Source organism: Mobula hypostoma, chromosome 26 (assembly GCF_963921235.1).
Source record: "Mobula hypostoma chromosome 26, sMobHyp1.1, whole genome shotgun sequence".
NCBI lineage: Eukaryota > Metazoa > Chordata > Chondrichthyes > Myliobatiformes > Myliobatidae > Mobula > Mobula hypostoma.
In genome coordinates, this window is record NC_086122.1 from 147,054 (window position 1) to 159,879 (window position 12,826).

General features: G+C 40.0%; 1 protein-coding gene across 1 annotated transcript in view; it reads right to left on the reverse strand.

The window, feature by feature from the left end:
• Positions 1-12,826, reverse strand: part of LOC134338172 (centrosomal protein of 72 kDa-like) — an 81,284-nt gene that overhangs the window by 5,863 nt on the left and 62,595 nt on the right. The window contains exons 16-20 of the mRNA XM_063033784.1: positions 8,474-8,522; positions 5,303-5,709; positions 1,785-1,962; positions 1,103-1,290; positions 166-274 (exon numbers count right to left, since the gene is read on the reverse strand). Coding sequence (XP_062889854.1) covers positions 166-274; positions 1,103-1,290; positions 1,785-1,962; positions 5,303-5,709; positions 8,474-8,522 — 931 coding nt within the window. The remainder of the gene's footprint in view (positions 1-165; positions 275-1,102; positions 1,291-1,784; positions 1,963-5,302; positions 5,710-8,473; positions 8,523-12,826) is intronic.

Genomic DNA, 12,826 nt, shown 5'->3' on the forward strand with positions numbered 1-12,826 from the left:
TTACGATTGCAAAACTTTCCAAATTTCATGACATATCATTAGCCAGAATGACTCTTTATCTCCATGCATTGAAACTGCTTGACTTGCTGAGATATTTCCTGCATTTTCTATTTTCATCTCATAATATACCTACAGAAACATTTTAAATGAGAAAAAGAGACCTACTGTTGCGTTGTTGAAGTTCAGCAAAATTCACAAGTTCTGAGCTCTTTAACTGAGAATGTAGCTTGTTGTTTTCCTCGATCAGTTTTTCAAACTTTCCATTTAATGATTCCTTCAAAAGGTATTAAAACAAGATGTCACTGTTCCCTTAGTCAACAGCAAATATCAAAGTCAATCTTCAGAACTTTTTCAAACTTGAGATATGAAAAAGACACATGCCTTTTTATAGTGCAGAAAAATATACATTCTTCATTCTTCTCTATAAGATACATACTTTACCAATATTTTAAATATCAGAGATCACAGTGCAAATCCTGTATAATTTGCATTACCACTGTGCCTCCAGTTGTAAAGGAAATTTCTGAAAGAAGATTTGAAAATGGCATGCTTCTTGGGAAGTTTAAGCTCTTATGAAATAAAATAGTTTAAAATTTGAAACATTTGTTTCATAACAAGTTGAAACAACACCACTATAAGACATCCGAAGCCTCTGAAAAGGAGCATTATCAAACAAACTTTAACCTGTAATGCTTGATCTGCGACCAAAAGCTCGGTCAAAAGGTAGATTTTAGAGAATGTGGTTATGAAGGAAATAAAAGGTTAAAGGTGCTGACAAGCTTAGGGAGAGAATTTCAGCATTTTTGCAACAGGGAGCTGAAAACTACTAATAGAATAAATGAAGAAAATATTGCACAAGGGTCAGAATTGCCACACCACAGGGATCTCCGTGTGGAGAAAGAGCTGAAGAATTTCAGAGGTTGACTGGAAAATCCCCCCCCCACCATTAATTATCCATTGTGTTTTCTGCAGAACCACTCTTGGATCTATCGCACATTCGTTTGCAATAAGATGAGTTAACAGGTTTCTGTAACGTCAGATTATATTTCACAAATTGATTTGTAGCAGTGGAAGTGGTGGACACAGATTAAATGATGCTTACCAAATCATCCTCTTTCTGAGTTAATTCATGTTTAATACGAGGGAACTTTGCAGTGTCTAGACCAGACGCTGTTCTGGTCTGCAGAGATCTGCTTTCTTCTGTTAACACTTTATCCTTTTGTTCCTGGCTTTGAATTTTTGAAATGGCCAATGTGTCCAGCGCATTGAAGAGCAGTTCTTCAGCAGAGTCTATAGAAGAGTGTATGGCAACAAACAAAAAAAGAATCACTGGTCCAAAGTAAATTTGCAGCGATTTGGAAGTTCTAGGATAGCACTTCAGTTGCCATTCAATACATTCAGTGTTTTTTAAAATTTACTTATAAATAAGATATGGAGAAGCATTATGAATGTTTTTTAGTTGTATCGATGAGACAAGGCAATTGTAACTCTAAATCTAAACCTAGCATCTTTTTTTCTCCTTTTTTAAGTTATTCAGAAAACAACTGTGAACAAACTTTTGGTCATCTCTGGTTTCTCCTCATCATCTGCTTACTTAGTTTTAGTTTGCTGAATGAACTTTACAAGTTAGTTTTATGCAAATGTTCAATAAAAATTTGTTGCCTCAAAATCATGCTTCATTTAAAGTCTAATCAATATTACCAAGAGTTGATAACTTGTGAATTTTATCTCTTGACCTCAACCCTGGGGGATTACCTAGCTGTTCATAAAGGAAGACAACTTACTAAGGAACCTCTGGTTTGTGTGGAGTGAATTTGAACCACTCCAGTGACGGTCCACCAGATCAAGTAAATTCTGCAAGTGTGGGGAAACGTTTGCAGAGCTGCCAGATCTGAGCCCCAATGGAATTCGAGGATTATAATCACCACTTTGATCTACTTCAGGCAATTTATGCAGAGTTGTCTGTTGGTAAAAGGAGAAATATAGTTACAATATGTTAACATGTACAAGAGATTCAGAGTTCATTTAAAAATCACCATTTCTAATTTATGTCAGATCATTTGGACACTTCTTTGCAAATGTGAGGAATAACCACAGCTGATAAGCCTGTCAACTGATGGAAATTACCCATTCAAATCAAAATAATACCACTGCGAGTGGTTATAACAAAATAGCTGAAGTATACTTAGTTTGCCAGATGCATTCAAATAATATCAGTTTTGAAACATGGCAAATTTTAATTTATATGACCACTGTGAAGAAGAGTCCATTTTTAGTTACAGTGTCTAATATTCACTTAGTTCCCATGAGCTCATGCACAGGAAGATACTTTAAAAGGGGGCAAATCCAGCACAATATAGACTCTTGAGATTTATGTCAACAGATCAAACATTGTTTAATTCCTGAACTAATCACACTGAAAAAAATTGTTAAATAAACACCTCTGTAAGAGTAAGTCAGAATAGTGAAGTCATTGCAAAATCAAGTACAGAATTGATTCAGAAAGGGAAATGAAATACATTTTCAGTTGAATTTTAAAAATCTCCAGAATGATTAAGAATGAGAATTTCTACATCAACTATTTACTTTTAAGGAATAGGCAGCAGGTTTGACAATATACTGTCACAAAGCCACATAACATGGAAATGAGCCCCTGAACTCATGTCTACGCCAGTCATTACCTTCCTATCTTTACTAAATCCATTTCCTAGCATCCAGCCCGTACCATTCAGCACCATGATATCTCAAGTGCCTATCGAAATATCTCTTATATGCTATGATTGTACTTGCCTCTATCTTCCTCTCAGGTGGTGTGTTCCAGATTTCGGGTAAAAGAAAAGTTCTTCCTCCAATCTTTTATCCCTGTTCTTAAATCAATGCCCTCACACCTCTCCAAAGATCAGAAGTTCTTTATACAAGCTACAGTCTTTTAATTTTGTGTACCCATACCAGCTACCTAGTCCTTCAGCCCACCCATTGCCAGTCTTAAGAAAGCAAACCCGAGCCTATTCTGTCCGACAATATCCCAGTGAATGTCCTTTGTATCTTCTCCAGTACAATCACATCCTTCCTTAGTTGTGGGAATCAAACCCATGTACAGTAATCCACTAAAGCTTCACACAGAGGTTCGTGAACCAAGTTAATTGGAAGAACAGACATATAACATATAACCATATAACAATTACAGCATGGAAACAGGCCATCTCGGCCCTTCTAGTCCATGCCAAACTCTTACTCTCACCTAGTCCCACCAACCTGCACTCAGCCCATAACCCTCCATTCCTTTCCTGTCCGTATAACTATCCAATTAACTTTAAATGACAACATCAAACCTGCCTCAACCACTTCTGCTGGAAGCTTGTTCTACACAGCTACCACTCTCTGAGTAAAGAAGTTCCCCCTCATGTTACCCCTAAACGTTTGCCCTTTAACTCTCAACTCATGTCCTCTTGTTTGAATCTCCCCCACTCTCAATGGAAAAAACCTATCCACGTCAACTCTATCAATCCCCCTCATAATTTTAAATACCTCCATCAAGTCTCCCCTCAACCTTCTACGCTCCAAAGAATAAAGACCCAACTTGTTCATCGTTTCTCTATAACTGAGGTGATGAAACCCAGGTATCATTCTAGTAAATCTTCTCTGTACTCTCTCTATTTTGTTGACATCTTTCCTAAAATTCGGTGACCATGTTAATTTAAATTTGTTACTTATGTGCATTTGGGTGTGTGTAATACAGGTGAGAACAGGGAGGAGTGTTGGTGGAAAAATCCAGGTATTTGAAACTGTTAAATATTGTTCAAAGGAAGCATTGCTAGAATTGTCCTGAAATTTCTTTGATGTTTGGTACATAAAAAGTTGTGTATTGCTGGATCAAGCAGATCTCTTGCTCCGAAAGGGTCTCTCTCTTTCAACTCCAAAAGCTGTCAGTTTATTTGTGATATTTTGTCAAATAAAGGGACTGCTTCATACCGACCAGTACTTCCCCCTGTGACAACAATCATGCAACTTTTGGTGTCAGGAGAGGGATTCCTTCTTGCGACCCATCGTGTGGGCCAGCAGTCTCAGCAGTTGAAGTGAGTGAGTAATTTTAAAATTGGCACTCACACTTGGACCTGTTCAGGTCAGTGGTTATGGAATTGCTAGGTATCATGAACAGGATGAGGAGCTGAACTGGTAGATGTTGAACTCAGGGAACATCAGGTCAAGAACCCTGGAGACCCAAGAGAGCCCTCAACCGTGATCACAACCATTCACCCCAGGGAGAAACGGTGCAATTTGTCAGAGTTGCACTCACTGAAAGTTGCGTGTGGCAATTGAGAGAGCAAAAGCAACAGAAATTACAAGTGTACAGAAAGCCGTGAATAGCATGTTAAAGTGGAATGGAATCAGTACTGTGTAATAAAGGCTGACTGCTAAAGTCATTTAAAGTTATTTACCACATATGCTAACCCCAGACATCACTCTAACAAGCCCTCTGCCTTTCATACACAGATAAACTGCTTGAGGATCTCACCTATGAATGACATTTTATGAACTGTTCTTTACCCTCTTGGTTTCCTTTAAGAAACCCCCAACACTTTTCTTATTCTTTGAAAAACCTCCCATCTTTAGTTCTCTGTACTTGCCACAAACTTTCCTCTTATTGCCATTTAGCACCACATGTTCAACTTCACAAGATCAACATTTAATTCTTCCTTACTTTTCTGAATCTTTCTGTCGCAATTTCAGGACAAACACCAGCTACTAACATCAATCACAAAGCTCCTAACTCCCACAGCTATTTTAATAATTCTTCATCCACCGTCTCCCAGAAGGACTGTATTCTATTCTCCCAGTTCCTCTGAATCCATGATATTTGCTCTGGTGATGTCACGTGAACTTCAGTATATCTTGCTTTCACGAAAGGGAGTTTTTTAGGAACTTTTCATGACATCATAAAGTACCAATGAATATCAGCCAATCAAGTTTTTGCCTAAAATCACCTTTGAAGTTGTGTTGAAAACATAAATCACTAGAATCAGTCTGACCCGGGGCTTTGGTTATGTGGTTATGCTATGTCCTGGTTTCAAAACCTCAAAGCTATTGTAAAGATATGGTGAGAAATGTAGTGCCTCACATAGTCTGAATTAAGGGGGTGGAGTATGAACGTGAATACAGTCAAATAATTTCTTAAGAGTATTTCTCATACACACAATACCACATTAGTTTCCTCATGCTGAAGACAACCTTATTATCTAGCATAGGCAGCAGACAATTGTACTTTGGAAAAATTAACTTTGTTAAATAAATTGTGTGTTACCTTTCCATTATAACTTGACTGCAAAGAATTTAAACTGCTTGTTTTTGTCGCTTCCAATCTCTTGTCAATATATTCCATGTTGGCTCTGGTTAATTTTGATTGTCTTTCTGAACTCTTATTGCCTGTAATTTCTGTATTGATGTGCTCAGTAAAGCCAGCTGATGCTCCACTTTGTTGATCACAAGATGATGTTTCTTGGTGTGGCATTTGGCTGGTGGAAGGCATTCTTGATTTGTGACAGCTGGCATTATCATCTTCAGGGGTACTTCTACCGCTTAGCTTATTGTTTTTAATCGGAATTTCATCTGAAAATGTAACTCTCAATCTTTCCCTGGATGGATTACAAACATTCTTCTCCAAAGAACAGAAAGAGGATTGGACTGGTGGTTGATAATTTCTGTAACCATCTGAAAGGCAAATATGTTACAAAATAGCTGTGTGGAAAGTAAACATACTTTGTCGAATGTCCAACTCCTGAGAATGATTAAATAGTTTCATTGGATACTTATCTTTAATATTGTTACTCGTCTTTAAAATTATAACCGAAATGGCAAAGAAATAATGTGTTTAACTCTGAAACTTAATCACTTTTTCTGGTAAATGAACATCACAATTAATAACATGTAATTTCTGTTATGTATTTAATATTTCAATAATGTTTGAGTGACCTTGTATATTCATTGTTTAATTAACCATTGTTGTTCATTTAAAGAATTAATTTATTTGAAAAAATATGCAGACCTCATCACGCTGCATGATATACCCACGCCTCCCTCAAAGTGAACTCGAAGTTACGCCAGGAATTCTGCAGATGCTGGAAATTCAAGCAACACACATCAAAGTTGCTGGTGAACGCAGCAGGCCAGGCAGCACCTCTTCCTAGAGATCGAAGTTACATCCCTATTTTTGGATTCCATGTTTTTCCTTGAATGAGTTTAAAGATACAGAAGACACAAACTTCCCTTTGGACTTAGAGACTTCAGTGAAACAGAACTGAAGCGAGGTGATGCAGTGGGCCAATAACCGAGGGCAAGGAAGCACTGAAGTTCCACCAAATTAAGCTCTGTGCCAAATCATAAAGGTCAGGTACTGGCCTCATCAAGGCGGCCAGATATCGGATCCTGGATCCAGGTTCCGGAGCAACAGAACCTGACGTTTGGATGATGATTTAGTCTCTGGGCCAGATTGAAAAGCTCAGGGTGCAGGACTGGAGACAAGGGATGGGCCGGTTCAGCTCGCTGTTCTGCTCTGTGTTGAACGAAGGCTCGATGGGTCGGCTCTCATTGCGGACTTCAGTTCACAACGCTATTTGCTCACATTTACTGTTTGCATGATTTTCTTTTATCTCTCTACAGTCAGTGTTTGACAGTCTCAAAATTTTTTTTGGGGTGTCTTTACTTTCATGGCTGCCTGTCAGATGAATCTCAAGGTTGAATAGTGTATACGTACTTTGACAGTGCAAACGTACCAAATGTATAGTCAGTGCCATATGGACATTCAATTAAAATCTTTGGAAGTGATACTACTCCTGCACTATTTAATCAGACCCTTCATTACTTGCACATTTTTTGCTCATGGGGGCAGAGGATGGATTCTGAAAAGAGGATGCTGTCCAAGTTGCATGCCATCTTGGACAATGTCTCCCATCCACTGCATAATGTACTGGGTGGGCACAGGAGTACATTCAGCCAGAGACTCATTCCACCGAGATGCAACACAGAGCGTCATAGGAAGTCATTCCTGCTTGTGGCCATCAAACTTTACAACTCCTCCCTTGGAGGGTCAGACACCCTGAGCCAATAGGCTGGTCCTGGTCTTATTTCCTGGCACAATTTACATATTACTATTTAACTATTTATGGTTTTATTACTATTTAATTATTTATAGTGCAACTGTAACAAAAACCAATTTCCCCCGGGATCAATAAAGTATGACTATGACTATACTCAGTTATAAGGGATTTTGTGCTTTACAGGCTTGAACTTTGAGTCTCCAAATATTACAGAGGTTCTTTTTCATTTACGAGGTGCAGCTTCAACATTTATTGTTCCACATCCATTTATTTCTGTCAATGAGGATAACACTACTTTGTTTATACATTCACATTCAAGAAGAGATAATCTTGAATTCATATTTCTGGATGATGTATATGGCACATCATCAGTGGCCAGAGACTAAATTTTTGGAACCCTTATTCAGCGAAGTGGAAAAAATACTTGAGGTTCAGGATTTAAAAACACTTCCCCAAAGTGAGCAGAAAGATCCTCGCTACTACTTGCTTCGTTCTTCACGTTTCTTCCTCTCCTCCTCCTCGTTCTTTTCCAGCAGTTGTTGTGTGGAGATGCTCCATGGAGTTTGCGCTGGCTCTAGTGAAGAAACATCTGACAGCACTTTGATGGTCGCTTCCAGAATTGCCGAGGGGCTTTGGTCTAAATGTGTCGTTTACACCGTCAGAAACCTTCTCAGTGGAGAAGAGTTATGAATTCAGTGACAGCATTTGTCTACAAGGAGCCAATGCTGCTTCAGTATGGTTACTGGAATATGATGGCACACGACTATTTCTGAATGAATGAGTCTTGAAAATCTGGTGCAAGGCTTTGTCAGTGAGGATATTTTGGTGGTAGTTATAAGCATATTTGCCGGTGAAGTGACATCAGCACTAGACTTCCAGGCAAATATTCCCAGGTTTCAGTCTAGCCGGTCCCTTGCATGATTTCCATCCCTGTTGGGTTGAGTGTCGTGGTAGCAATTTAGCCTCGTAACAAGAAGACAAATGATAAGGAAACAGCAAACAATGTCACCCAATGTGCCGCAAGGCATGAAAAGGAACAACAACATATGCATATTGGCAAATAACAGAGAGTTTTTTGGAAGATGTTAGGTATTATTTGTAGTTGCAGAAATGGATAGCAGTTTTAATAATTTAACTCCCAGTTTACACATTGTCAGTGGCACACTCCAGACATAAGCATTTGACCTGTAACAGACTGGCAGATCCCAGTGACCATTTCTTTATTGAAAATTTTTGCCTCTGGTGTGCTTCATATCTCAATTGAAAGAAGAAAGGAACATTGTTCCTTTCAGAGTTAACCCTCCAGCTGCTGATTAGAATTCAAGCTGTACCAATATTGAAGTACATGCATTTTTAAATATAAATCTAGAAGGCTTTACCTTCACTGGGATGAATCTGATTTTGTTCACTTCTCAAATGTTCAGTTTCCTTAAAGAAAATATAATTTTATTATAAAGATACTGTTCCAGTATCAAAAGTTAAGAAAGAACATCTGACAAATGTATTAAAATTAGTAATGTTCCCATTTTTAAATACATACAAATAGTCCCAGTCACACTGTGTGTTGGTTTGATTCACATAGCACCAGACAGTAATCATTCAAAATTTAGTCTGTTTGAATGCGTTCATTTAATTTCCAAACGTAGAGGTAAATGCAAGTGAAACGACTAATTAATATTTATAAGTTAAGATCTATGTTGTATTTTTTAACTACTTTATTTTCAAAATTTTCAAAAAAAATACAATAAAATCAACAAGAACATATAAGCTCAGACATGTGTAAAAATAAAATAAGCAAAGAAAAAAGAAAAAAAGGGACATAACATTAGAGGGATGGCTGTTATACAGAGTGCTCAAAAATGCTAAACATTAAGTCTCGAATGAGGGTTGTGAGAGATTAGCTGAGGGGAAATTGTTCATCTGCCCCCGAAATCATGCAAGGGGCCGGCTGGACTGAAACTTGGGAATATCTGCATATCTTGTCTAGGTAGGCAAGAAATGGATCCCAGATAGCTGAAAATTTCATAACTGAATTCTCAAAAACCTGAGTCTCTCCATCTGTATGACTGAAATCATGTCAGCCATCCATCTCCAGAAGGAAGGGGGAGAGGGTGATTTCCATTCCTTCAAGATAAGTCTTTTGGCGACAGTCACCCCCAACATCAGAGACTGTTGTACGGCTGTAGGGAAGCATAAAGTGTACTGCGAACAGCCAAAGATGGCGAGACCAGTTTCTAAGGGGAAGGATCTTTTATCGGCCTTTGAGTACCAGTCAAATATTTTGGACCAAAATCCAGGCAGTGAAGGGCAAAACCAAAAGGTGTGTGACAACATGCCCTCCATCCCTTGACATCACACATTGGCGAGACAGAAGGGTAAATCCTGTGCAACCTCAGCTTAGAATAGTGAAGACCGTGGACAACTTTAAACTGGATCAGTTGGTGTCTGCTGTTAACAGAGCAAGCCTGTATCATAGATAAACTCTTGTCCCAGGCAATCCTAGAAGGATTTCAAAATTACAAATCTTGGATTGGACGCAGTGTCTAATTTGTAAGTAATGAAAAAGATGCGAATGAGGCAGCTCAAATTTCTCTTTCAGCAGACTAAATGTTGCAAACTGTCCCTTTATGTACAGGTCTTCAATAGAAACTAGACCCTTCTCCCTCCAAGCATGGTAGGTTTTGTCTGACCATGAGGGTAGAAAGGAGTGATTAAAACAGATTGGTGTTTGTACAGAGGTCTCTGGTAGATTCAGAACACTCGTAATCTGATTTAGAATTCTGACGGAGTTTTTCAAAATGAAACTCAGACTTTTTGAAGTCCCAGGCTTTTCTAACTTAGAGCACAGCATGGCCGGCAAGGAAGAGTTGACAACGGAGTTAGACTCCATACATAGCCACAAGGGAACCCCAGGGGCTAGGTTATCCGGAGCCCCCTGTTGCCAAAACATTAGAGCCCTAGCACTGACAGCCCAATAATAGTGTCTAAATACAGGTAATCCCAGCCCTCCTTCAGACTACACACATAAAAGTTGCTGGTGAACGCAGCAGGCCAGGCAGCATCTCTAGAAAGAGGTGCAGTCAACGTTTCAGGCCGAGACCCTTCGTCAAGACTAACTGAAGGAAGAGTGAGTAAGGGATTTGAAAGTTGGAGGGGGAGGGGGAGATCCAAAATGATAGGAGAAGACAGGAGGGGGAGGAATGGAGCCAAGAGCTGACAGGTGATAGGCAAAAGGGATGCGAGAGGATCATGGGACAGGAGGTCCGGGAAGAAAGACAAGGGAGGGGGGGGACCCACAGGATGGGCAAGGGGTATATTCAGAGGGACAGAGGGAGAAAAAGGAGAGTGAGAGAAAGAATGTGTGTATAAAAATAAGTAACAGATGGGGTATGAGGGGGAGGTGGGGCATTAGCGGAAGTTAGAGAAGTCGATGTTCATGCCATCAGGTTAGAGGCTACCCAGATGGAATATAAGGTGTTGTTCCTCCAACCTGAGTGTGGCTTCATCTTTACAGTAGAGGAGGCCGTGGATAGACATGTCAGAATGGGAATGGGATGTGGAATTAAAATGTGTGGCCACTGGGAGATCCTGCTTTCTCTGGCGGACAGAGCGTAGGTATTCAGCAAAGCGGTCTCCCAGTCTGGGGGGGACCCAGAGGATGGGCAAGGGGTATATTCAGAGGGACAGAGGGAGAAAAAGGAGAGTGAGAGAAAGAATGTGTGTATAAAAATAAGTAACATGTCAGAATGGGAATGGGAACTTTGACATACAATTAATCAGTACCAGTACCAAAATATATACAGTAGATATCAGCTCAGATGGCATGAGTTTAGATTCAGTCATGAGAATGTATTACAGTTCTATTCCTCCTGGGTTAAACACAACAACGTCCCGGATGACATAAATTGCTGCTTTGTTCTTATCAGTGTTACATAACCCAATTGACTTACAAAACATTGATAACTGAAGGCCAGTAACTTGACATGTCTATCCACGGCCTCCTCTACTGTAAAGATGAACAACACCTTATATTGCGTCTGGGTAGCCTCCAACCTGATGGCATGAACATCGACTTCTCTAACTTCCGCTAATGCCCCACCTCCCCCTCGTACCCCATCTGTTACTTATTTTTATACACACATTCTTTCTCTCACTCTCCTTTTTCTCCCTCTGTCCCTCTGAAGATACCCCTTTGCCCATCCTCTGGGTCACCCCCCCCCCTTGTCTTTCTTCCCGGACCTCCTGTCCCATGATCCTCTCGTATCCCTTTTGCCTATCACCTGTCCAGCTCTTGGCTCCATCCCTCCCCCTCCTGTCTTCTCCTATCATTTTGGATCTCCCCCTCCCCCTCCCACTTTCAAATCCCTTACTCACTCTTCCTTCAGTTAGTCCTGACGAAGAGTCTCGGCCTGAAACGTCGACTGCACCTCTTCCTAGAGATGCTGCCTGGCCTGCTGCGTTCACCAGCAACTTTTATGTGTGTTGCTTGAATTTCCAGCATCTGCAGAATTCCTGTTGTTTGCCTCCTTCAGACTTGAGCTTTTGCAAATGAATTTTCGAAATCCTGTGGTTCTTATAATTCCAGATGTAAGACAAAATTATGCAGTCCAATTCTTTAAAAAAGGTTGATGTAAGAAAAATGGGGAGATTTTGACAAAGATAGAGAAACCTAGGAAGGGAAACTATTTTAATTGAATTTATACGACCAATCATGGACAGGGGTAGGGTTTTCCAATTTTCTATGTTCAAGTTTTGAGATAAACTCCACGAAGTTTAATTTAAATATTAATTCAGGATCGTTGGGTATTGCCAAGCCAAGATAAGTAAAGTGATCTTTAACTACCTTAAATGAGACACTTTCCAAAAAACCTGGCGTGTAGACGTCGGAGAGGAGCACAAAGTCACTTTTTGTCCAATTGATTGAGTATCCCAATAGTCTGCCAAAAGAAGTGATTAAATCTAGAAGGGGGACCGACTTTTCTAAGAACAGTATCACATCGTCGTTGTATAAACTTATAAGTGTTTCAATACCTCCCACTTTCAAACCCACAATATTTGAGTGACTTCTTATTTTTAGGGTGAGGGGCTCTACCGCGACGGCAAAGAGGGCTGGCGAGAGAGGGCAACTCTGCTGAACTGAACGGTGCAGAGGAAACAGAGTTGAATTGTCACCATTAGTTATTATAGAACACATTGGGCTGGCGTATATCAGTTTTACCCAGGTTATAAATGACTCGACAAACCCAAATCTGTACAGTGACTCAAACATGTAAGGCCACTCTATCTGGTCAAAAGCCTTCTGTGCATCAAGGGATAAGATTGCTGCCCCATTAGCTTTCCCATGATGAGCATAGTATTAAGGAGGCGTGTGACATTGGAAAAAGAGAACCTGCCTGGGACAAATCCTAAACAACAGGAATTCTGCAGATGCTGGAAATTCAAGCAACACACATCAAAGTTGCTGGTGAATGCAGCAGGCCAGGCAGCATCTGTAGGAAGAGGTGCAGTCGACGTTTCAGGCTAACTAAGTCCTGATGAAGGGTCTCGGCCTGAAATGTCGACTGCACCTCTTCCTACAGATGCTGCCTGGCCTGCTGCGTTCACCAGCAACTTTGATGTGTGTTGCTGGGACAAATCCTGTCTGATCAGGATGAATGATAGATGACAAATGCTTATTTAGCCAGTTAGCCAGCATTTTAGTGATTACCTTTCTATCAAAGTTCTGGAGTGCA